The 25,573-nt window shown below is 49.5% G+C and overlaps 1 protein-coding gene across 12 annotated transcripts in view; it reads right to left on the reverse strand.

Annotated features, from left to right (window-relative positions):
* EIF4G3 (eukaryotic translation initiation factor 4 gamma 3) overlaps window positions 1-25,573 on the reverse strand; it is a 90,705-nt gene that overhangs the window by 21,707 nt on the left and 43,425 nt on the right. For 5 of the 12 annotated variants that reach the window (XM_072354068.1, XM_072354075.1, XM_072354073.1 and 2 more), the window contains 14 exons: window positions 20,461-20,481; window positions 19,491-19,670; window positions 18,935-19,049; window positions 17,080-17,180; window positions 16,147-16,269; window positions 14,471-14,579; window positions 11,385-12,203; window positions 10,138-10,226; window positions 8,757-9,006; window positions 7,478-7,635; window positions 6,230-6,355; window positions 5,186-5,296; window positions 1,545-1,715; window positions 357-554 (listed from right to left, as the gene is read on the reverse strand). In XM_072354068.1, the coding sequence (XP_072210169.1) occupies window positions 357-554; window positions 1,545-1,715; window positions 5,186-5,296; window positions 6,230-6,355; window positions 7,478-7,635; window positions 8,757-9,006; window positions 10,138-10,226; window positions 11,385-12,203; window positions 14,471-14,579; window positions 16,147-16,269; window positions 17,080-17,180; window positions 18,935-19,049; window positions 19,491-19,670; window positions 20,461-20,481 (2,571 nt within the window). The remainder of the gene's footprint in view (window positions 1-356; window positions 555-1,544; window positions 1,716-5,185; window positions 5,297-6,229; window positions 6,356-7,477; window positions 7,636-8,756; window positions 9,007-10,137; window positions 10,227-11,384; window positions 12,204-14,470; window positions 14,580-16,146; window positions 16,270-17,079; window positions 17,181-18,934; window positions 19,050-19,490; window positions 19,671-20,460; window positions 20,482-25,573) is intronic. The other 7 variants (XM_072354074.1, XM_072354069.1, XM_072354077.1 and 4 more) reach the window with 4 other exon arrangements.

The raw sequence follows: 25,573 nt of genomic DNA on the forward strand, positions 1-25,573 counted from the left end.
GGAAATCACTGCTGGGGGAGGACAGGCTGGTTTGTCCCAAAGTCAGCATCTGAAAGCTGGCCTGGCTCTGCACCTTGGGCTCCCCTTCTGAATGAGAGGGAGAAAACAGACTTTCTAAACTCGCAGCCAGGCACAGCAAAGCGCTCCATGTCCTCCACTCCAAACAGTGTGTCATTCCAAGCAAAGCTTGCCATGACTAATGAACATAGAGGAAGAAATCCACCGCGTAAATGCTTCAAGATCAGAAATTAACATCCAGTACTGCTCTTGTCACGCTTACATTACTGCCCATCAGTGCATGGGGATAAGGTGCAGAGCGCCCACCCCAAGGAATGACTCCCATTGGCAGCTCTTACCGTCACGAGACACCTGCACATGTTTGCATACGCCACTGAGAAGCTCGGCTCATCAATAGCCTTCTCAAAGACCAGGTCGATGACTCCTTTTAGCCTCTCTTCAGTATCTACTGTCAGGTCTGTGACTTGCTTCATAAGCTGATTGAACATCTGGGGAGTCAACTTGTTCAAGATGCTTCGTACCTTGCGGAACAGCTCCTAAACAACAGACAAACCTTGAGGAGCAGCACCAACCAAACAGGCACACGTGGCTTTCAGGAATGAGCTAGGATGCATTTTTGAGAACAGAGAAGAGAATGCTGTAGGAGCTTTTAGAATGTTGAGGTACACGTGAACACTCATTTGTGTGCATTTCAGCTCCAGCCCTGAGCCAGCTATGGGCTGCCACAGCTCGGGGCTGCCCTACATGTTCTGCAAACATCCAAGCACTTTCTTTTCAAGCACAAAGACCTGCTGTCACCCAACTGAAATATTCTTCTTTGTTATCAGTTCAGCTACAAAACATAAATGAACAGGGAGCGGTTCTCTCTTCCCTCATCCAGAGGCAATCAACTTTTTCTGTATTTAAGGCGTTAAGAAAAAAACTATCCTGATGATAATAAGGTCAACAAAGCTCCTGTGAGTCCTGAGGACAGAACCCCAGAGTCCTCCACGACTACCTCCACTTATCCCAGGAATCAGAAGCTTTACCACTGGGGAAATACCTCACCTACAGCGGCTGCCCCATGGAGGGAAGGAGGGAGAGAGAGACACAGAGAAAGCTTCAGTGAAAGCGTGGCTGAGCCGGACAGTGCGAGCTGCGGGATTCCCACAGAGGAACCTCAGTGTGGCTGATGCTTGGTACAGAAATGCAGTCTAAAAGGGGATGAAAAGCAAGACCTGTGCTGGAAGTTTGAGGCTGTTTGCTTTAGAATGGAGTCAGAAACATTCGACAGCATTAGAAAAACAACCCTGGATGAGAGGTAGTAGGTTGTCTGGTGTTTGCCATTTATACTCTCCATCTACAGGACTGCCATTTAAACTCTAAGTCGAGAGTAAATACATGAGAAAAAAAAAAAAAGATAAAGGCGGAGGAAAGCTGCAGTTCAGAGTAGAATTCACTGCCCGCACACAACAGCCAAGGGCAAACCATCCCCTTTCCTCAGTAACAGCCAGCCATGCTCGGAGCAGCGCTGCCTACATTCTCACCTGGGTTTTGACATTTTCGGGGTCCTCAGTTTGATTTTCCCGTTTCAGGCTCGGCTTCCAGGCATTCTCTGCCTTCTTCAGGTGGACGTCCTCCTTCACACACACCGTGATAATCTTCCTGGGCTCCCTCCTCTGGCCTGGCTGAGATCTCCTCGGTCCAACATTCAACAACTAGGACAAAAACATTCCTTGTTATATCCCCTTTTAAACACGTGCCTTCAGAGCACTGCAGGGCACACGACAGTGGGTGCTGAAGGCAGCAGGTCAGTCACCAGCACATCCTGGGATGCTCAGGGCTCCCTCTGCACCACACAGCGCTGCAGCTGCTCGCAGGAGCCACGTGTGCACTGAGCACACTTCTCTCAGCAGCCCTTCCTAAAACAGACACTGGGGCCGACTGCTGCCGCTCTGCACCTCGGCCGTGCCCAGATGCTAACAGACACTGTGGGACTGAGCCTCATGGAAACCAGGAACCGTGTCACACTGCAGACAGGTACTGAGGGATTAGGTACACCCTTACCGGTGCATTTCAAACATGTCATCCCAAGCAATTAGGCAGCAATTAATCAGCAGCTCTGCCAAAACACTAAGTCTTACTGGAGCTTGCTTCAGACAAGAAAGCCGTTTTAGGACAGGAACTACATAAAACACAATGAGCAGAGAACCAGTGCTGCTCCTGCACTGCGGAAACACGAATTCCAACAGGTACAGACTGAGCACTGCAGCCTCACAGGAGGCAGAGACGCGCACTGCCCGTCCCCAGCACACAGTGTGAGAGCCGCCAGCAGTGGGGAGGTTCCCACCAGCTGTGCCCACAAACTCCCCTCCCATCACCTGGGAACTGGCAGGGTCTGAACACATCACACGTGGTATTGAGGCTGTTTTTCCCGGTGGTGCTCGCATTTCCAAACTCATTTATTAGAAACCTCTTAACTCGACATAAAAATTAGCGCAGTAAAATTCCATTATCAAAACCCGTTCTTTTCAACAGAAGTAATTAATCTCTTCACCGGCCAGAAGGAAGCTCTTTGCAAACCATTAAAGCACATCTTTGTTCAGCAAAGTGACAGAGCCAGCGCTATAGAGGCCTAACCATCTCCGTTATTCTAACAGCTGCACTGAATACACATGGGAAGTGACCTCAGATGTTGCCTCACATGCCATATAATGGCCCCAAACTCACTTTTGCACAACTGAAAACAAGAAACCCACCCTCTGATAACTTCCATCTGTGATTTGAACCAGGCAGCTCGGTGAGGTAGATGTGAGCAAATGAGATGCTGCTGGAGGGTGACGGCCTCGTGCCATGACACGCTCTGTCGGCGTGGATGGAAGAGGGCTGTGTGTGCACAGGTCTTGCTGCACTGCACAGACATGGGGCTCTGTGCAACGTTTTCCAGGTGCACACCATGATCGGAATGAAGCCATAGAATCACAGAATTACCCAGGCTGGAAAAGACCTTGAAGATCATCAAGTCCAACTGCAGCCTAACCATAGTACCCTAACACTAACAACCCTCTGCTAAATCATATCCCTGAGCACCACACAAGAAACCAAGCTCCCAAGAACACAGCACTACAACAACACAGCGCGGCTCCCCTTGGAGTCGGACACAAAGCAGCTGTGGGTTGTTCCTGCAGCCCATTCCATGTCCACCCTCCCTCAGCAGGCGCACAGCTCTGTGCCCACACCACTTGGTGCTGTCTGCAGCCATGGGCGCTGCCCAGACAAACACGACATCATGAATGTGCAGCTATGGCATGAGGAAGCTTCCTTCCCACTGAAAAAACAGACAAGAAAAGCAACAGACAAGCAGCCGCTGCCAGTCGGACACCCCAGGCCTCATTACACACCTATGTGGCTACAGAAGGCTCCAGCTGGCCACGCACCCCAGAAGCCAAAGGCTTGGGCCAGTCTCTGCCCCTGAAGAGAGACAAGTGGCGGCTGTCCCACATCTCACACTGAGGTGCCCCTGGCCCAAAGGACCACCAAGCCACACAGCTGCCCTGCAGGCACTGATCGCACCTTTCCAAAATGATGGTGCACCTTGGGGGATGTCAGCGTGGCGCAGGGGAAGATGCAGGCTGTCCTCACAGCTGTCTCCAACCTGCCTGCCTCCGACACCAGACCTCCACAGTCAGAAATAAAACAACAGCTTTCAGATTTATTTATTTGTTTAATGTGTGCAAATGAATTTGGTTCAAACTAGCTGAACGCTGGATTAGGTTTTAAAAGCGAACAGAGGCCTCCTTTGAATGTGAAATGAAATACACGAATCACAAACTATGAGCAGGAAGATCTGTCTTCCTAATTTACTAAGCAGCAAGTGGAAGAGGCACCGAGCTCACGCCTGGTCTCCTGTCACAGCCCACTCCCCATCAATAATAACAGTTCCGTAACACCTGTGATTGCAGCACTACAGCTTGTGCTGCACTCACATTTTCTGCCAAAGGCACGGAGAAGCACTTAGCAGATATTGCTAACTAACCTACGTCACCTGTCCTCCAGATCAACGTGGGCAAAAAGGAGAGCAGACAGAGGCACAGACACATATCCTGCTGAGGAGCCAAAGTCTCACACTTCCTACTCTCCACCTGCAGTAATGGTGCAACAGCATTCAAGAAATTACGGAGCTGCTGTTCCCTCAGGGACAGGTGGAAGCCTGGGACAGCTGACCTCCAGGGGAGCACAGGGCCTGGCAATGCACTTCCCAGCAGCAGCACCCCGTGGGGAGCCCAGACTGCCAGGGGGATGTGCACAGCCGAGGGACTAAGCACTCCTCCCTGTGGCACCCAGCTCCACCTCTACCTTCTTCCCTACAAGCAAAAAGTGTTTTGTTCCTGTGTGACGGCACTCCTGATCCTGTCTGAACCGATGTTTGTTACGGTCTGAAAACAGTCACACAAAACATTTAAAGGAAAAGAAGGGAGGAAAGACAAAAGCCAAGGAAGCAAAATAAAAGATTTCCATGTGCCGTAAGCTTGTTAGCACAGAGCTGCTCGATGTTACTTCGAAGGCAAGGAGCAGGCGGTGGGCTGGGATGGCGTATGAGCATGGCCTCTGCAGAGGCGGGGTGGCCGAGCCGGCAGACTGCATACACGCGGGCTTTGCTATGTGCCACGAGGTAATGGCTGCCTCTGCTCGGGCCAAAAAGCACTCATCCTTCACACTTACACCGCAGGACAGCCGCTCGGTAAGCAACGTCCCCTCCCGGCCCTCCTCGGGAAGATGCAGAGAGGCGCTGCCCTTCAAGGCGCAGATGTAGGATGCATGTTATGTGCGGGATGCTCCAAATGAACGGGGCAAGCAGCACTTACCTTTTCTCCCCCTTTCCATAGGTCTGCAAAGTGCAGACCCCTCGCGGATCCCGCTCAGGCCAACGTCCCAGCATGCCCTCAGCTGGTGCTGTCCCACCCACCACTGAAGACTGCCTAGAGGGGTACAATGCAAGTCTTGTTTCTTTTTTTTTTTTAATTTCTTTTTTTTTTTTCTTTTTTTTTCTCTTTGAAAACAATGTTGCACCTTTTTGTAAAGCTTTCTGCATGTGGTTCATTATCAACAGCGGGCATTATGGGAAAAAAAAAAAACAAACTCTACAAAAAGGTGCAAAGATGGGGAAAGAAGGGGGGATGTGGCTTACCCCTATTGGCAGGTTCCTCAATGGTGGGTGAGGCGAGACCAAGAGAGGGCATGCTGGGGAACCGCACCGAGCCAGGGACTGCAATCCAGGGCCACTCTGCACTTTGCAGGCCTGTGAAAAGAGAAAGAGCAACAGCAGTGTCAGCGAGGTGCCACACGGAAGGACGGACAGTGCCGGGCACAACCTGCAGCCCACTGCAGCATCACCGAACATGGCAAGTGATGGCGACCTCAGAGAGCAGCAGCACCTCGGGACCGCGCTGCGCTCTGAGACAAACCACAACATCGAAGCTATTTGAAGACAAAGACGCGTGCCCCAGCACTGAGGAACCAGACAAAGACTGCTCCCAAACCAGAAACACTACAGCAATTCAGAGTCTGCAGCGCGACCACTGGGCTCATCTCCGAAACCTGGAAATCTGCACACTCAGAAGTCAAGGTTATTCAGAAAAGGTCTTTGGAACCAGCAGTTTTGAATGGTAAGAGATGGATACACCATTAGATGCAGCCAGGTAGATAAACTGAAACTCAGAGAGAGAGATGGAAGATGAGTGATGGCACATGAGGCAGCTCCAACCCAGATGCGGTCCAAAGAACAACAACAGCACAGGCAGAAAGGAGTAATTCAGAAGCAGGTTCAAGGGTTTGGGCAAAGCCAGGCAAAGGGCAAAGAAGGGAATGTGAAAGGAAAGGAGAGGAAAAGGCAAAAAAGGAAGATTAAGTGACCAAAGTATGGTAACGTGATGTACGGGTACAGGCACCTGCATACGACTGACAAATCCACAGCATGGAAATACATTTCCACACATCTCGAGAAGAAAAAGAGGAAGGGGGAGATCAAGTCTGTGTTAAGAGCAATACATACCAAACATCCACAATGTTTTGCCCATTTTCCTAAACTCTGACAGACAAGAAAATATCTCCCTCGCGTTCAAGCCAGACAACACCAGAACAACTGGAATACTGGAAAATGCCCAAACATGTGAGGATGGACTCTGTGAGCGCCAAGATCAGTTGTTAAATGAGCAAGCTGGGGAAAACTCACACTTCCAGATACGTTTCTTCCACCCGAAGGCTGCCTCCCAAAATCGGCAAAGGCTGGCGTGAAGTCTGGGCCTCGAGGCAGTATCCGAGGGTCCAGAGTTCTCAGTGGCAATTTGGGCTGGTTGACCTGCATTCCAAAGCAGAGCAGACAAACACGGTCTCATCAGTGCATGCTGCAGCTGCCGCAGCTCTACAATCTCTGCTAAACCATAGTATTCATATTTAATATCCAAATAACTCTTTTAACAAACCAGGCAAGTTTTATGCTCTAAAAGCACACTGTATGCCTTCCACAAGAGGTTACTGTGGAAATATGTGGCGCTCAGAAACATTTTAAAGCTGATAGTGATTTAGGGAAGATAAAACCATGCCAGCACAGGCCTGTTCTGTGTGCAATGAATGCAGCAGTCCTGCTTTGCGATCCCAAAGTTGACACCTTCCCTCAAACAAATCTCTGCGGTGTTAACACAAGAGACAGCTGGCCGAGCACAGGCAGCACAAGAGCAACCAGAGCAATGAGAAGCCAGCACAGAAAACCGGTAGGTAGATGGAATCATTTTGGGAACAATGCTGGGTGACACTACTTGTCTGGGCGTGAAATTCAGAGTAGAAACATTTCTACACATGAGAATCACCTACACCCTGAGCTGTGCTTGAACCTTAAGAATGAGCCTGCAGTGCTTACACCAAACTACACAGCCCTAACAGAGTGGAACAGGGTCTTGCTGGCAGCCCTCCCAGATAACGAGTACTTCAATAGGCACAGATTTACAGGGGAGAAAGGCACATCTGTAATAAGGCTGCTTACAATCACAAAGCCTTCTGAGAGCCAAGGTATTAATCATCATTCATTAGACCTGCTCAGAAGTACCAACACAACCGTTTCAGGTGAAAACAACAGCTTGCCCACTAGCAGGGCTATGCTTTCCTAGCAGCAGAATTGAACTCTTAAAAGACAAGAGCTCTCCTTTTGCTCTTGCTTTGCTAATATCCTTGGGTCTTAATGGCTGTAAGACAGCATTTTCAATTTTAAAACTAGCCAGTATAACTTAATCCAGGATACAGACCATTAAGAACACCAGTGCTTCCAATTCCGAGCTCATGCACTACTCAACAAATCTGATGTGGCACAAGCCAACTATTCCCCATTCCTGACAGAAGTCTTTTGCCAAAAAGCTGAAGGACAAAGCATGCATCAGAGATCTGAATTCCTTAAGAAAAACTAGGAAACCAAAGGGACTGCACGCACCTGTTTGATGGGCTCTCCTCTCACCTTGTCGAGAACCACATCGCTGATGGGAGGCAGCCCCTCTGGCTTCTGGATGCACACGGGCATGAACTGGAAGTCCAGCAGGAACTCCCGATCGTACTGCTTCTTTCCATCCGGGTCCAGGGGCTTCCACTGCTCTATAATGAGAGAAGCTGCTGAGATTCACAGGGAGCAAAACCTCCACTCTCAAAGACGCGTTTCTGTTAAATCCAAAGGCGAGAGTCAGCTAATGCTGCGCAGGATGTCGGACTTGAATTTCAATTTTGAAGCCCGCCAGGCAGTGAAAAGAGGAACATAAAGTCACGTTAAAGGAACATAAACAACTGGGGGCACACAGCCAGTCCAGCACCATGCAGAACTAATAACCAACCCCAACTGGAGCCCACGTCATCTCACTTTACCCTTCACATCTGCAGGAGATGTCACCTTTGTGCTTCACGGATGCCAGGCAGTGTTGCTGTGCTTTGACCTGTCCGTTCAGATCTGCTGTTAAAGCTTATTTCAGTCCCTGATCACTGGTTTTGGGTTCTTTGCACCCTGTTCCCTGCAGGAGCCTCTTCTCAAGCAGACTCCCTCTCAAGGCTTTTCCTTAATTGGTTTCACACTTAATTTCCAAGCTCCAAAGCAAATGACTTAATTTATTTTGAGGAAGCTCCACTTGAATAAGAAATAGCTTAAAAATTGGTAGCAACTGCAAAGTGGGATGGTCTGAAGGTCCCTCTTAATAAAGTGAACTTCCAGAGGGTCAGGCCTACAAGTGGTCTCAATGAATAACAGCCCCAGGCCAACAGCATCCAGTACTGACCAGCAACAAGAGCATGGCGTCATGCACACAGAATGGCTCTGGGTTAGAAGAGACCTCAGAAGTGATCCACCCCCACCCCCATCTTGGGCTGGCTGCCCCACCAGCTCAGGCAGTCCAGGGCCCATCCTCAGCCTTGGCCGCCTTTGGGAATGAACGGGGCACTCACTGCTGTCCTCTGAGCCCAGGCAGTGTATTTTAATCTGACAAATCGCATGCCCACAGCTCAGCAGCAGAGCCTGAGCTAACAATCAAGCATTCCCCTCTTTCCCTTTCCTTACAATTTCAGAGATCTGTTTGGCCAGGTAACTAAATCCACACGATACACCCACACTCTCATGTAGCACTCAGTCAGAACTTTCACAGCGCTTACTTAGAAACAGTGCCTGCTTAGGTGCAGCTTCTATGAGCCTGTTGGTTTGTGAATCCCAGTGCAGCAGCCCAGAGCGTGCTTACCTGGCTTGTACTGCAGCGCAGGCCCTTCGGCAGAGCCCTCCGTGCAGCCTGAGGTCACGTCGGTCCCCTCTCCCTCCGACATGCTCTCAGCACCATTACGGACAGGTTCTGCCTCCTGCTCCCCATTCTCTTCCACAGGTTTCACTTTTTTAAGTTCAGAGGGGTCTCTCTCCAGATGAAACCCATGGCTCATGTTATCCTGTTCAGATTCAAGTACTTTGTCACTGGAAAGTTCCTCTTCTACTTCAGGCTGAAGCAGACACAAACACAGAGGTGATGTCAGAACCCCTGCAGAGCCCAACACCTGCAGATGGCTCCCCATTCACCCACGCAGCCTAACAGCCATGTGTGTGCGTCTTCTATTAACCCTACCCCTAATCCTAACCCTAACCCTTCCCACACGTGCTGCGCAGATCCATACCAACACACAGCCTGACCACACCATTTACTGACACTCTTGCTCTTAATTTTAGAGCTCTCTGAGAATACAGCCTTACTCTGAATTCACACAGGGACACTGCAACCATTAAACAAAAGGCAAAAGGACCCTGGGGTGCTCCAGGAAAGGCTCTTGATACTCTCTCCTCCCAACCTACCAAGCACTGCATCCTTTCACACTTTTAGCACGTTTGCAAGTTAAAATGGCATGATGTTCTGCTTTAGCACTGGTGTAAATACCAAAGGGTGCAGAGATGGGATTTCTCCAGCACTGATGGGGGAACATGCAGAAAGAACCTGCAGAGGCAGCTCAGCCAGTGCCACTCCACATACCCACACCAGCACAGTGCATGTTCTGAACTGGTTACAGTTCCCTCGCCCTGTCTGATAAGTTCTATTGCCAGTTTTACGCAAGACAAAAAATAAAGAGCTTCTCCCCGCGCCACCCCTACCAGAATGGCAGCACAGGTGATGCCCCCAATCTGTCTAAGTGCAGGCGTGATGGCTTTGCACAGACGTCAGCTTTTTCCTTCCCAGCTCCTCCATCAGATAGTCATTCCATGGCCATGACATCACAATGACATCACTGTGCGGCAAAAGAATGTCCCAAATGCCACCAGAGTGCCCCTGGGACCCCCAGATGGTGAACATTTAAAGGGTTTAAACCCATTTCCCCTTGGGACAGCATTAAAGACTCCACATTCTGAAATGCTAGGAGCGTTCAGTAAGGCAAGAATGAAGAAAACTTGGAGCTTCAAGGCCTGGGAACAGCCAAAAGGCACTGCTCTAAGAGATGCCGGGGAATATCACAGTTCTGGGAAATGTTCCCCAAAAACTCTGCCTTGGATCCTTGCGAGATGGAGGAAGCAGTGTGTCTGAAACACCCTTTGAAGACAGCAACTTTATCACTGAATACAGAAACAGCAGCGCTGTGCTGCCTCACCTCCGCCTCCACCTCTGTCAGCTCCTCAGTGCCCTGGGTCCGCTCTTTTGGTTTCTTCCACGTCTTTGGTGCAGTTACAGCAGTTGAGGCTGCAGGACAAGTATGCATCCATTAGAACATGAGCAACGCGCTTCCCTCCTGCACGGTGGCATTAACCATGCAGGGTGGCTGAGCAGCCGCAGCCTTGCACAGGCTTTGTTTCAATGCAGTGCTAACAAAATCACCCAAGCAACATTAGAACAAGATAACTGTTCCACAGCTGCTTGCTGGAGCTCCAAACGGCCCTTCTGACAGCTAGGAGTTTACAACCAGTGCTGCAAGGATCGAGCAGGGCAAAAGAGAACCTCAGAAACCAGAGAGTTTCGGGAGGTGATGTCCTGGTGAGGCATTTCTCAGCAGGTGCATCATAACAGGTAACCACCACCCACAGCCCTTATCAGGCCAACCACAGCAGCACCCCCAGCAGAGCACCTCCTGCTCCAGCAGCCCAGTTCTCGTGAGATGGGTTTATGATTTTAAAGCAGGTTAGCAGCTCCACTGCTCATTAATTTCCCTGGACAACCGATTCAAAGAAAATACCATATAGTATCTCTAGGATCTGCAGTGATTTACTCTAATCATCTTTTTCCTAGGAAGGGCAAAAGAAACCACGCAGCATATTAAGATACAAAACTATTAACCCAACAGGCTCGTAATTTGTTGCCAGTGTTAGCAGCTTAAATTCTGACACAAGCACACATGCATATTTAACAGTGTAAACAGAACTGATTTTGTGATTGCAGCTTACAGCAGATGGATTTGCTGCTCAAGCCTTTGGTTTCCAGCAAATATTGTGGAAAAGCACCTTCCTTTCTTTACCACTTCCACCTGACCAACAACATTTGCTGACAGGAGAGGCAGAGTACAAACCCAACCTGGGAGTGTTTCACTCTCCCTGAAGCACCAGCCTGTTCCACCGATGCTTTACATGACTTGAGAAATTCTCCTTTCTCAGTTGTGAAAGCCCATGTATTGGCCAACAGATGCCAACCCCAGGATGCACGTGCAAAGCTGGCTACCTCTATTATGAACAATTACCCACGGTTCTGTCTCTGCAAAGAAAGCTTAGCATTCTGTGATCAAAGCAATGGCCATGAGGCAGAATCAGACTTCCCAGGGTCAGATACAAAATGAGAACACCTGATAGAAGAACCGCAAAAAGCCCTTCCTTTGGCTCTGCTGCACGCCCCATGCTGCCAAGCACTCACCTGGGACAGGACTCTTGTTAGAGCTCAAGCTTGCAGCCTCCATGCTCTCCTCTGGTTGCCCGTCTGCCTCCATCTCTTCCTTCTTTTCCATATCTGTCAGCTCATCGCTAGGAGCAGTCCTTGTACCCTCCTCTCCCTCCACATCTCCCTGAGCGTGAGGGGCACTGGGAGGCAGCGGTGGGGAAGGGGCTGCACTGGTCAGAGTAGCAGGAGGAGGAGGAGGAGGAGGAGGAGGGCTGGCAGCTGGAGCAGGCGGTGGGGATGGGGCTACACAGGGTGTGCTGGGGAGCGGAGCCGTGCCCAGGTCCCCGGGAGCTGCCGCTGGTTCTTGCGTGTCAGTGGCGAGCAGCACGGCGTCCCCTGCAGCCACGTCAGCCCCACTCTCTGCAGCAGCAACGCTCTCATTCACTCCATTCAATTCGTTAATCGAGCTGATGCTAACAGTCACCAGAACGTCACCAGGTGCTGCGGCACTGCCTGGCTCCTGGCACGTCTCTCCACGGGGCTCCTCTGCAGGCACAGGGTCTGACGTGTCCAAGCAGGGCACGGCGCTGGGGAGAGGCATCACCTCCTCCTTGGGGGAAGCGACTTCACATCTCTCCTCGGGGGTGGCAGCAGGTGAGGGTTTAGCAGGAGCGGCGGTGGCAGCGGCTGTGAGCGGGGCAGGGGGTGGAGATTGGGCCACAGTGGGGGCCGGTGGGGTGTGTGGCGGGGTGGGCTCAGCCACAGGCATGGCCGGCTCCTGATTCTCTGCTGCAGGCTCTGCCCGGAGCACAGGAGAAGACGGCTTTAATACTGGGTCTGGTTTTGGCTTCTCTTCTGGGAAAGGAAAACAGAAGACAATGTTACAAACAGAACGCCATTTCCCACTGTAGTTGCCCTCCTGGCCCCAGCTCCCCTGCTCCACGAACTCCAAAGACGACAAAAATACACCTGAGTTGGGTTTCGTCGCAGAGCTATATGGGGCTGTAGCACCGAGAGCTGCCCAGCTGAGGTTTGGAAGGGGCCTTAAAAGCCCATCCAGCCCCACTCCTACCATGGGCTGGCAGCCCCCACCAGCTCAGGCTGCCCAGGGCCCATCCACAGTCTGGGACACCTCCAGGAATGAGGCAGCCACAGCTCTGGACAGCAGTGCCAGGGGATGCTGCCCCACAGCTGGTGACGGGCTGTGCTTTACGGCTGCCATGCATCACATCATTACCACTATGTGAGACACATTCAGCTTCTTCTGGACTTGTCAGTTCTAAGCTCCAGCACCCCCCAGCACAACGGACTGAAGGACATAATCCCATTTTTGTTCTAAATTTCAGTCAAGAGGAGATATCTTTTCCAAAGAAAGTGAAGGCAGGTGAAGCACAGATGCCATCAAACAGCACCGCTACCCCCACGTGTTTGCGGTCCAAAGGCTCAGGAAGGCTGGATTTGGATTCTGAAGGCTCAGTGAAACGACCCAGAATTGGTTTAGAGAAGAAAATGTGTCACCTCCAATTCTGGAACGTGGCTGCAGAGAACTCGTGGAGCATTCCTGACATTTACAGCTCGCTATAAACACTGCCTGGGAATTCTCTCCCCAGAGATAAATGTGATTGCTCAGAAAAAAAAACAAAACAACCAAAAACCAACATTTGAAGATCCCAGAAAAAACATTCTGCAAGGTAAAAACACAGCAAGAGTCACAGAGCTGTATCTGGAAAGCGGTAGTCCAAACACACAGCCGTCAACCTGCACCTCATGCGGGAAGGACTGTGTGTGCAAAATTCAGTGACAGAACCAGAGGGGAATTTCAGAGCCAGGAGCAAACCTGGCTGAGGAGAAGCACATCTTTCCTTGGAGACCAAATCTCCAATGAGGCCTGGTGAGGATTCCCATCCACCAGCGACCACAGAAACAGTCATACAGACCAACACACAGCTGGGAAGGCTGAACAACAGCATGGGAGCCACTCACGTGCACTGATTCATCCCGCTTACCTTCCCTCAGTGTGCCAAGGGGAGGCAGCGGGGTGCTGGGTGAAGCAGTGAGCGGTGGGTGAGATCCTGCTGGACATGGGAATCCATTCCAGCTCCACAGTTATCCAAAAATAATCGCTGGGCTTGCTGCCATTTTTCCACCCTTTGTCCCAGCGCAGATATTTGTGTGGCAGAGCTGCTGCTGCTCACCAGAGCACACTGCAGTGCCGGTGATACACACACATCAGGGGCACCGACAGCACTGCACACTGCTTGCCCACATGGTGCTGCCAGGGTGCCGCAGCCCGCAGCTCTGCTTGACTGCATCCCTGCATGACCTGCACAGCCTTACAGCCAATGACAGCTGCAAATGCTGCGAGCGCAGAGCGTGGACTGCTCATCTTGTAGAGAAAGTCCAAGGATTCTAAAGGCTGCCAACAGCAGTGCCAGCTGTGCTGCTACACACAGTGGCAGTCCTGCACCACGCACACCACTCAGTGAGGCTTTCAATGGCCCTAATGTGTCACCGAGGGACCTGGTGCACAGCACCTGCCCTCCTCTGACATCTCCTCTTCATAGAGACAGCTGAAGACCCCCCTTCAAACATGCATTCTGAGGGGTAAGAATGAAATACAATCACTTCAGGAAATTTTTTCCGTCTGTGCCCTGGTTTGATGAGCCACTTCTGAGACTCCTGGCCCAATCAGAGTTTTTCTAATTACTCCCTCCTGCGCCTGCAGGCCAGAGCTCTCTGGGCATCCCTGGGATGCTCTGCTATGGATGATGAATGGCAGCAGAGATGCCAATCCTCTCTGCTAAGAGCCCTTTCCTGATGTACACTTGTTTTTGAAGGGCGGCACGTGGGTGAGGAGCTTCACACTTCTCACTGCTCTGGAATAATGTTGAGGACATATAAGCTTTAACACCATTTTTTGTTAAGCAGTTTCACATCAGCAAATTTCAGTTAATGCCCTTAGAAACACATTGTTCCATGTTCCACTGGAGGAAGAGACGGCCCCTCCCCTTCTATTGCTGCTGAATGCCACCCTGCTTCTCTCTGCCAAAAATATTCCAACTGCAACAAGAAAGGAGAAAAATGACTAAAAATAACGGCAAAGGAAATATCCGATGACCAACCTTGCTTTGGGGCGATGGCCGCAGGGCCAGGGGTGCCGGCGGTGAGGTGGGTGCTCTCCAGTGGCCCATAGAGAGCAGAGCTGGGCTCAGGGACCTGGCTGGGCAGCTGCTATGGGAGGAAGGACAAAACAGGGCAGCAGTGAACATGAGAAGAGAAAAACTGGTAATGCAAATGCAAGCAGGGAAGGGGGTAGATGAGAAGAGTATGGGGGAAAAAGGAAAACCAAGAGGCAGGGAGAAAAGAGGAGAGACGTCAGTGCAGAGGGAGCTTGATGCCTCCTGCGCTCAGAAACAAACTGCAGGAGCAGCAGGTCACACAGCTGAGAAGGATCCTCCTCCTGCAGGACCCGACCTGACAGAGCAGAGTGCCCAGCACATGGCTGTGCAGCTCCTTCCAGACACACTGTCAGAAATCCATGCTGAATGCACTTCCCTCAAAAGAAGCTCTGGCCATCTGTTCCCTTCCCTGGGACTCCCCTTTCCAACTTCTTCAGCTACTGCCTCCAAGCAGGTCAGAACACACTTGCTTAACAGAAATTACAGATGCTGCTGGGACAGTAACTTTGAATTTCCTGGTTTGAGTGGGCTTCAATTTTCAGTTGTGTTGCACAAATGAACTTTCACCGGTGAGCTCTATTTCAGAGCTCTTCTGTCATTAACAAAAGTGGCTCCAAGAAGCTAATCAAAATGAAGCCTGGCTATGAAACAATGAAGTATTTGCATACCTTGCTTAGAGCAGATGATTGGACATCACCATTGCGCTCTGCATACAAATGACAGCTGATAAGAAATCCAGGCTTATGAACCTCCTCTTGAGAAGCATTTATTTTGTCCTGTTTGACTTAACGGTAGTACCTTAAAATAGATTTATGAATGCAGAAGCGACCTGCTGAGTGCCCACATTAGCTGCACCACCCATAAGCACTCTGAAATGGCTGTTTGCAGCTTGTCCACACTTCCACTTTTCTGGGTCCACGTCAAGGTGGACGAGTGCTCATGGCAGCGCTGCCCATCTGCACTGCTCTCCTGGTCTGGAAAGGACCCAACAGCTCCAGATTTCCAATCAGCTTAATTGTTGGCCACAGCACACAGACCTCTCAGGTGATAGAGTCTCCAAAGGGTTCAGAACAGAATGTTTCCAGGGACTTATGAACTATGGAAAATGACAGTTTGGGATATTTGTGCTTTTTCTTAGGTCAGAAAAATGCCTCTTGTGTTGGTTCGGTTTTGTTGGTTTGTTTCTTTCTTTTTAGAGGCTGAACACACCAAGACCAGATTTGGAAATTCCATGAGAAATGGCCTGAGTTACTGTCACTGTAGCACCCTAAAGCAAGACTCAAGCAGGAAGGCTTTAGTGTGGAAAGTAATAGGATCTAAGATGTACCGCCAACCACAGGCATGACCCATGGGGGGCACGAGTCAGTAGTGGAAACACCATGTCCTCCCCAAAGCCTTCACCAGCTCCAACCACTGCTGCTGACACACACAAAGGGAGGGACTGCCAGCAGCACTGCAGGATGTCACAGGGTGAGGGCTGCTAAAAATGACCAAACTTGAGGAAAAAAATCCTTAAGTACATGGACAACTTAGGGAAAGACCATCAGGTGTTTCTGGTCAGGATGGAAGATAAAGAAGCAGCTCTAACAAAGGGCGAAGCCATACCGTGATGCTGTTACCTGAGGTGGGGTTGGAGTGGAGGTGGGTCTGACGATGGGTGGCGTTGGGTTCCTGCTGCCCCCACCGGACATTATTTCTTCTGTTATATCTTTGCCCCCCTGGTTCGGATCCCGGATCCGGATCTACAGTTTGGAACAAAGAAAGAGTTAGAGTGAGTCTGCCCTCGCACGCTGTCCCTGGGGCGCATGGGCAGGACATGCTGCCATCACACTCAGCGTGAGATGCTCTGGACTGAGCTGATGCTCTGCAGGACCACTACAACCTGAAATGCATGGTATGTCATCCCCTCATCTTAAAACCTGATTCAATCGAAATGGTCATCAAATATACACACCTCTTCAAATTCCCTTAGATCTAAAGCAAGCGCGGCACAACTTTAAGAAGAACTACATGCCTTACTGTGCATCTATGGTCTCTATATTTGGAAAATAAGCTTAGTGAAAGCTGGACAGCAGTTCAGCTACAGAAAACCAACAGGAGACGCAGTGGCCTTGGCAGCCCAGCTGCTGGGACAGTGGAAAGCCTTTGGGTTTTCCTCTTCCATATTGAGATGGAGCATGTGATCCAAAACCAAACACCTGAGAACACACTGACTGAGCACTCAACCAACACCTGAAGCCCTGTCAGTCACTCTGGGTGGGAATTCGTCAGGTCATGTGGAATGAAGTATCAGTGTGCAACCTGTAGGATCCCATGAGCTGCAGAAGTGTGCTGCTTCCCATCCAGCTGTGACGTTACAGAACACAGCACAGAAAGGCAAACTGAAACAAAGTCAGTGCTGCGCGGTGCTAACATAGTGTGGGTGTGAGAGGGAAGAGTCAGCCTCTCTGAAGATAAAGCTCAGGTTTCAGCTCAAGCCCTCACCCACTTCCTTCAGCCTTAGCAGCAGGACAGTGCCCACAGACAACGCACTGTCATAGAGGTACCCTTACCGTTTTTTTCTCTCTTTTTGCTGGTGGAGGCTGCTGCTGCTGCGTAGGCACTATGATGGGCGCTGACTGATACACCGGCTGACTCGGATAGAAAGGTGTTCCTGGGGAAGGACAGCACAGAAATGAGTGAGAGATTCAGCTCATTTGTCAACGAAACAACAGCAAGCACAAGAGGTGAAGCTGTTTCCCACCTTTTTGCCCACCTTTTCCTCCTGCCCTTCTTTTGACAAACACAACTTTCAGCTGCAAACCAGTCTGTTTTGCCCTTCCCCACTTCCACTAAATGAGAGCTGCTGTTCCAGCGAGACAGATGAGGCCACTTCTTCACGTGAGGGCTTAGCATGCGCCTCAGTGGCTGCTGAAATCCGTAGAGCAGGAAAAGCAAATGTGCCCCCTTGGGCTCCTCTGCTTGGTGAGGCAAAGAAGCATGGCCACAGACAGCACTCCAAAATAACACTGCATTGCTGACTGCACGCCTGACATCCAACACAACTGCATTTTCTTTATGCAGTGAGACTGGCTCACAGAGAACAGGTTCTCTCCAGAAGTGCCCAACAAACAGGAGTGTCACGGCAGAGCTGTCTCCTGCCCACATACCAGACAAAAGGCCAATGTGCAATGCAGGGCTGTTATCTGTTCTTCCATGGATGCTGGATGGGCACTTGTTTTCACCCCCCCCCAAAGGACCTTGATTTATTCTTCATCTGACCTAACCTTTAAATGGGAATGAAAATCTGCACTGTACTTCTGACATCTTTGTGACTGCTGTAACCAGAACAGGAGGTTACTGCTATCTCAAGCAAGTGGAGAAACTCACAAAAGCCAGTGAACCCAACCCTGCACAATCTGATCTGCAGCTTCAAAGGATGCATTCCTCAAGCTGTCAGCTGGAAAGCAACAGTTGAGAGCAGGCCCCATTGCTGCAGCTCCAAGGGAAGAGCTTGTTGGACCATCCTGGGGTTTCCCAGGGTTCTTAGAAGTGGGCAAGGCAAGGTAAATAAATCAAAGGTAATAACAGTGATACACATTACTGCAAGACACTGATTGATGCAGTCATTCCAACAGAGCTGGTTTGTCTGTGCTCTAAGATCCTGCAGAAAGTCTGGGAGGGGACTGCGCTGCAAGTGCGGTATGTATCACATATGGCAGCATGCTAGAAATGACAAAGGGCTGAACTACGTGTGTACAGAAGACCTCTGCCAAAGGAAGAGGTGCCACGGGACAGACAGACACTCACCCATCTGCATGCGGGGAGCCAGAAGAGAGGCAGCTGTGAGCTGTTCGGGGATGAAGAAGCATGCCCCTCTGCTTTGTGCTGTGGCTCTGAGCCTCACAGCCTGAGGAATGGTGTCACACACACTCAGCACCACGTGTAAACAGCCACAGCACACAGCACAGGCCAACCATGCACCTCACGGCAGCAGAGAGCAGGTAAGGCACAGGGCTTGCCCTTCTCCCTTTCTAAATACCAAACAAGGAACATGGGAACCAAAGATGTTAAACCCCCTCTTGCTGTGCACACATGGAGGGCACAACTTGGAGGAAACCAGGGCTGTGGGATGTATTGACAACACCTTAATCAATAATGATTATTTAGCAGGGAATAATAGCCAGCCACTATTCTTGTTCATGTGTGACTGTGGGCAGTTCTATGAGCTGCAGCCTTTCCTTGAGAATTCATACAAACAAAACCCCGTTACTGTCCTTTTTTCAGGAGTGAATAATAAGGGCTGTGACACAACCAAATCGAGCAGCTATTTAAAGTTCAAACAAATGCTAATCCAGTTTGGTATCCAAAATCTGCAGCTTGACAAGTGCAGAAAACACACCCAGGAAATCCCCCAGCAGAACTCACCGTAGGCGTTGGGGAATTCTCCAGGACCCGGTCCTGGATAGAAGGGGCCCGGCCCCGGCGGCTGCACAGGGTACTGCTGGGGGGGCCCGACGTAGGGCGGGCCACTGTGGCGATACTAGGAGGAAAAACATAACCACCTGATTACAAAGAGTTAGGGGACGGCATGCTGCTGCATGAAGGAAATGTTGCAGAACCCTCCAAAATCAATGAAGATGAGGTTGTCAAACTTCTTTACAAAGGCAAGTCCCTCCCCTGCTTTCACTAATACTGCATTTTCATAAAGCCCGAGGTCTTCAGAGCTGTTATGTCAGTTTAGATATTCCTATGGCATTTTCCAGGAGTTTGATTTCACACTGGTTCTGAAAGGACCTCAAAAACTAGAGTGATAATTTATTCCTAATTCGTCCATGCTCAGATGAGCAGATAAAGGAGAAGGTTGGCATCTAAATCCACAATGAATGTTACATCTCTCTCTCTCCCGATGCTGCAGCAGGCACGGAGAAAATCCAGACAGTGCAAAGGTTGCTTCTAAAGTGCCTGGGAAAGGTATCTGTACCTGTGGTATACAGTACTGGGGTGCCTGAGGCATGGGATACGGCATCGGCAGGTGATTAACCATCATGATGTGTTGGTTGGTCTGATACACTGCGGTTGGTGTTTGTGCACCAGGACGGATGGAAGGGCTGCTGTTCTGGATGGTGGCTCGTGGAGGCTGGATCTGAGGCCTCTGAAAAAACTGGGGCAGGGAAGGGAGAGGGGGAGGAGAGAGGAGAGAACAAAGAGTCGGTCAGTCCTTCTGAGGAAGGATGGGCAGCACCATTATAAAGGCAGACAATATTGCCATTCAGTACTACTTCCAAAGGGTTGCCACGCATTCAGAAAACAGCAGGACAATTTCTGACTATTTGTAAACAACAAGTTCATGCTCACACCTTCGATTTTTGCCAGGTGTGATACTTTACATCTAGCTATTAGTTTGCATCTACTGAATTATACACCCCGACTTTCACAGCAACTATCAGAAACGTGATTTCTGTCAGATGTACTTGTATAAGTTGGGCTGACTGCCAAAAGCCACCTTAATCAGGAAATCAAAGATCAAGGCAGCTGTTCCAATCTAGCTCCAGAAGAGGTGAAGCCCTGGCTTTACTGAGGCCAGAGATGCCTCATGCAAAGCAAGCCATAGGACTTGTCTTGTGCTCTGTTTCCAGAAGGATGGCAACCTCTTCCAGGTAGCACCAAACTCCTCTACCATGTTTGCATGAAGTGATGCCCCAAACAAGAGAACAGGTCCAGGAAACCAAGGAACCCACTGGAACGTGCTCAGGTCTCGACTTGGAAGCACTGAGAAAGGCATCGGCATCCCGGGATGGAGCATTCACAGCAGCCCTTGCTCCAGCTGTGAGCCTTGGCAACCCTCAGACCCAGTTGGTAAGGTATGCAGACAGTCAGGCATTCACTAACAGAATAATGATGCAAGTGATAAAGAGACACTTATGCCATGCAGAACCAGGAGTTAAAATTACCTGTATAGGTCTGAATCCTCCCTTCAATAACGAAGCAAGAAAGCAGCAGGAAACAGAAAGAAAGCCAATGGAACAGCTTACAGATCAATAGGAAGGAATAGGATTTAACATGCACCCTAACTGTACGCAGCTCCATCTTTCTGCCCCACTGTGACTGAGCTCTTACACAAACAGCAAGAAGGACACTGAACTGGTGCAGGACTGTCCTACCAGAACCCCACATCAGGGGCAGAAACTCCTCTTGAAAAGTTTCATACGGAAGTACAAAAATTAATAATAAAGAAAAGAAACCCTATAATTAACTGTAGGAATTGTGATGCCACACAAAGACTCTGTATTTACTCTGCTCTTAAGTTAAACATTTCTCCTTTCTGGTCTCTTTCAGTAGACAAAGTAGATAAAGCAGTAACACATGCTCAGATCATGGCTTTGGTCTCCACTTCTGCATCCAGACTGGAAGGATAAGAAATGCCACGTATTTAATTGCTAAGCATAAAAAATAACAATAATAAAATTAGGTCATTGTACATCACACTGAAGACAGCTGACTGATGGAAGTGTATTAATGCAAATAGTCTGTGAGTAACTGCATCATGAATGGAGAGAACCAAAAAAAAAGAGAGGGTAATTGCTAATTTTTGATGGAAAATTTTTGATGGTGATTGCTAATTTTTGATGGATTATTGCTAATAACTGATGGAAAGCATGAGCTGGGCTTGTCTGCCTCGGCATTCAGAGAGAACAGGGTAGGGCGGAAGAAAGCTGTGATGTCTCTACATGACATGACAATGAAATTGAAGTGGTCGTTCTGGTGCTCCTGAGCGCTCTATGATACCTACAGTGCTCCCATACCAAACCACGTCTCCAGAAAAGCCACTCCCTGCTGCAGAAATCCAGACACAGTTAAGGTGAGCACAATGCCTTACGTCCAACTCTGTGAGCCTGGGTGAAGAACCATCACTGTGCTCTGTGAGACCCAGACAGAAGGCAGCTACAAGGGAAGTGAGGGCGCAGGAAGAGAAGGGGAAGAGCAACGCTGCACTGCTCCTCCACTGACACAGCTGCATGGCTCTATAGATGCAGGGGAACCACTACCACGATATATGCTAAATTTGTAGTGAGATTAACTGAATTCTACAATTCCTCGATCCCTGAAGACATCAAAAAGTGCAGAAAGAATTCTAAAGTATTTTCTTTCATTGCTGCTTCTCTTCACTGCTCTCAAAGCTACTTATAAACGTGCAGAACCATCAGGAGGAATGCCTTGGAAGGGCCTGTACCCAAGCTTTGGGAATGAATGAAATCATGTCCCTTCTTCATCCACTGCCAACTGCTGAGCAATGACCATTGCTATGCTGTGATCAGGCTGCAGAACTCTGGGAAAGCCAGAGTGCAGTAGGGATTATTCCTACTCTCCTTATGGAGAGAGGAACGGAGAGGAAGGGAAGGGAAGAGAGGGAGAGAGGAGAAGGCAATAGCCACCATGGTTCTGCATCCATCTAGAGTGAAGGTGGTGGAGACAGATGCTCCCCAGCAGCAGGACAGAAGCTGGGAATCCTGCAGTGGGGCACACGGGTGACATCCCACACTCCTGCACACATGTCAGGGGCCTGCTGGTAACACAGCACTGAAATGGCAGAGGAAAACCTGACAGTAATGGAAAGTGCCGCTTATGGGATAGCTCTGACTTTCTGCCTCTGGCAGGGCATGAAACACAAGGGGTAGAGGAGACATGCTGGAAAATCTGCTCCTTGTGGAACACAAGCCAGCTCTCCTTCCTGTCTTGGCAGATGGAATGAAAGCACGCTCCGTACACCAAGTTGGGTGGTGGTAGGCAGGACTGCCCTTCCATCGAGCACTCGGTAACATCGGGGGAGTGCAGAGATGCTCTATGGCAGAAAAAGAACCTCCAGCAAGGAAACCTGGGGTTAAGCAAGCAAACCAACAACCTCTCCCACAACACTGCCCACACCATCACAGAGGGAGCTTGGATCCAGAGAGGAAGGAAAAAAAATAAGGTTCTCATTACTTCTAGGAAGAGGATACAGAAAGAAAAGAAGCAGATCTGTTATTCCAAACAAGACAACTGGAGGATGTGGAAGGGCCAGCCACAGAGGTCTCCAGCAAAGACTGAATTACTTGAAGTTATTCCAGGTCCTGTAAGTCAAATTAAAGCACACAAGAAAATCAGATTTCAGAGCACTGTTTGTTTATGGGTTTTACTGCCCAAACACTGCACTGTCAGACTTCTTGATCCTTTCTCCTTTCTTATGACCCTTTGAAGCTAAACTTGCAATATTCAGAGTCATTCACAGAAGTATTTTACTACACCAATTTGGTTTGCTAAAAGATTTGTCCTGAAAGGTCAAAGAGGAGCCCACATAGACACTGTTTTCAGGTAACGCTAATGGTATCCTACAGGAGATGGCAGGAGGTTAAAAACAGACATTCTGCCCCTCTTTCTTCCAGAAAGCATAGCACTTGGCCCAGAGTACACAGCACCCACACGGCCAGAATGAAGGTGCCCTGGTGCTTCTGACCTTCCTGGACCACCGCCTTCAAAAAGCCCTGCTGTATCTCAGCGATGGTCAAATTAGTGCAAAACACTCTCCAGTCAACAAGCAAGCAGAAAAGAACTGAGCCGTGGTCCTCAAGTCCCTGTCTCATCCCTCATCTGTCCACCTCTGCTGGCTCAACTCTTCCAGCCTGCTTGCTCAATTCAGCAGCTCTCCTTGTACCTGCCCAAGGAAATCTTTCTGGAAAATAAGGATGATCACACACATATCTCAGATAGGGTTGTGCAACTATTTCCTAACGCAGCAGTAATAAGTCCCAGTTCCAACTGGATACTTGCTCATGTAACAATGGCATCACACAGGCGGTCCCAGCTGATGCTTGGTATTTCCCTTGGCACAGAAGTGTGACGACTTGCTTTCTGCAGTGCTGAATTATACCTTGCTTCCACAGTAGTGGCCCTTCTCACACAGGCTCCCTACGCTGCCTGTACTTCCCAACCTTGTACTCATTAGGTTTGCTGCAGACATTACCTGCTCTTCGTGCCAGGGTGACCAACGAAGGAAATCCACCACGAACCTCCTGCCTACCCTTCTCAGCACTACTCTGCCACTTACCTAATCGGTCCTTATAGACATCCCGATACTCTCTTATTAAGCACCTTCCGCTTTAATTTTCCTCCTACATACAACCCTGTGGTCCCAGGCACTGCCTGCCAAAGGGCTGCTGCAAGAGACACCAGGTTTGCAAGCCAGCAAATCAATGATCAAAGCAAGGGCCAACCTCCTGATAAACCTCCACTGCATCTTAACTGATTTTCTATCGACTCCAGATTTCTCAGTCCTCACTCCCAGGGAAATGCTCTGAAAGCTCCACTGAGCAGTTCAGCTCCTGGGGACAGCAGAGCGCTGGGCGCCGCTCAGACAGCTGAGCAGTGAGGCTGGAAGCTGCAGTGGGTCCATGGAGAGAAAGGCAGTAAAAGCAAAGCTCAACCTGCTGGCCATAAGCCACCAAAAAGTTCATCCCCTGTGACCAAACAAACTCCAGGAGCAAATCTCTGACTTCTTAGCACTGCAAGGCTCTGTAACGCAGCACACAGCCAATGCCTTCTGCTGCATAAGCCACACTCAGAAGAACTCACATAACTGCAAATAGAACTGCAATGAGCTACAACTGCAACCTCAAACTAAACCAGCCTGCCACAGCTAGTAAACTTATCTCAGATACAATTATAGCCATACAACCTTTGAGTTTATACTTACACTGATTTCTGTTTTTAATTATACCGGCTTCTTCGAAGCATCCATTCTAGAATATTCCACGTGCTCCTGAAGTTGGTTCCCAAATTAAAGATTATTCTGCGTTTTTGGACTCTAACTCCAAAGAAAACTGCTATTCCCAGTTGTGAGGATCAAAAGCAACAAGGTGACCCAATAGCCTCACACCAACAGGAAGAACACAAACAGGGACACTACATGCACACAGCAGGATGCAGGATTTCCAATCCCAGCCCCAGAGCAGCATCCCCTGGGCTGTACAAGTGGACAACAGACGTAAAAATACCACTGCAGAACACTCAATGGCACCCATCTGCTCCCTGCTAGAATGCCAGGCCTCCCAGCCGTGCCTCCACAGCTGTGTTACCAGCAGCGAGGATCAGTTACGCACATTTAACTTTTACTCAGAAACACTGCAGTTGTTTCCATTGGACTTCAGCCGCTATTCACTCAGCACAGCATCTTAAATCTCATCTTAATACTTTCTGTCACACAGGCTTCGATGACACCACCTATAGCACTGGCTAGCTTGGGGCCATTGGAGCACCCCTGACCAAGACGAGACTGCTGCCCGTACCACCTTCAGATGCTTGAACTGTGCTAATTTGAGGACTCCAAAGATTTAATAATTACAAGAAATAATATTAAGGAGTAATCCATCCCTTGGCTGCAAAAGACGCAGGATCGATAACAAGCATATGAATGGCATCACACAGATTGTTACAAACTTCGTTGTGTGAATGGCATCACACAGATTGTTACAAACTTCGTTGTGTTGCTGCTTTCCTACAAGAACATGTTACACTGCCATAACACACAGCAACACCACTGTGGGAGATGCACTTAAGGGTTTTTAGGGTACAAAATCAGCCTCCAAGTCTGCTGCTCATATTCCATAACGTTTCTCTATTTCACCATGCTACATTTTCCCAGTTCACGAACAAGAATAATTTACATCAGACTCAAATTCCTCTTCATGTTGGCTCTACAATGAGTTCACCCCAACAGCTGTCACTCCTCTGCACAGGTAGGTAGCAAAAATCCCTTTCTCCACCCCCATGCATGATGGGCAATGACCGAGGTTGGGATTAAAAGTTACGGGGTGCTCAAGTCAGGAAAACACTTAACACAAATGCTAACTGGTGGCAGGGTCACAGCTGAGCCCAAAGAAAGCCTTATCCCCAGTTGTGACAGCAGGGTGCTGCACTGCCATCAGTGAGCCCAGCTGGCCAACCTGCCTCACCACAGAGCTTTCTCTTCCAGATTCTGCTTCCACCAATTTGGTAATCATTAGAAGATTTATTAACAGCTCACAGTTTGTA

This window comes from Excalfactoria chinensis, chromosome 20, assembly GCF_039878825.1.
Source record: "Excalfactoria chinensis isolate bCotChi1 chromosome 20, bCotChi1.hap2, whole genome shotgun sequence".
NCBI classification, from domain to species: domain Eukaryota; kingdom Metazoa; phylum Chordata; class Aves; order Galliformes; family Phasianidae; genus Excalfactoria; species Excalfactoria chinensis.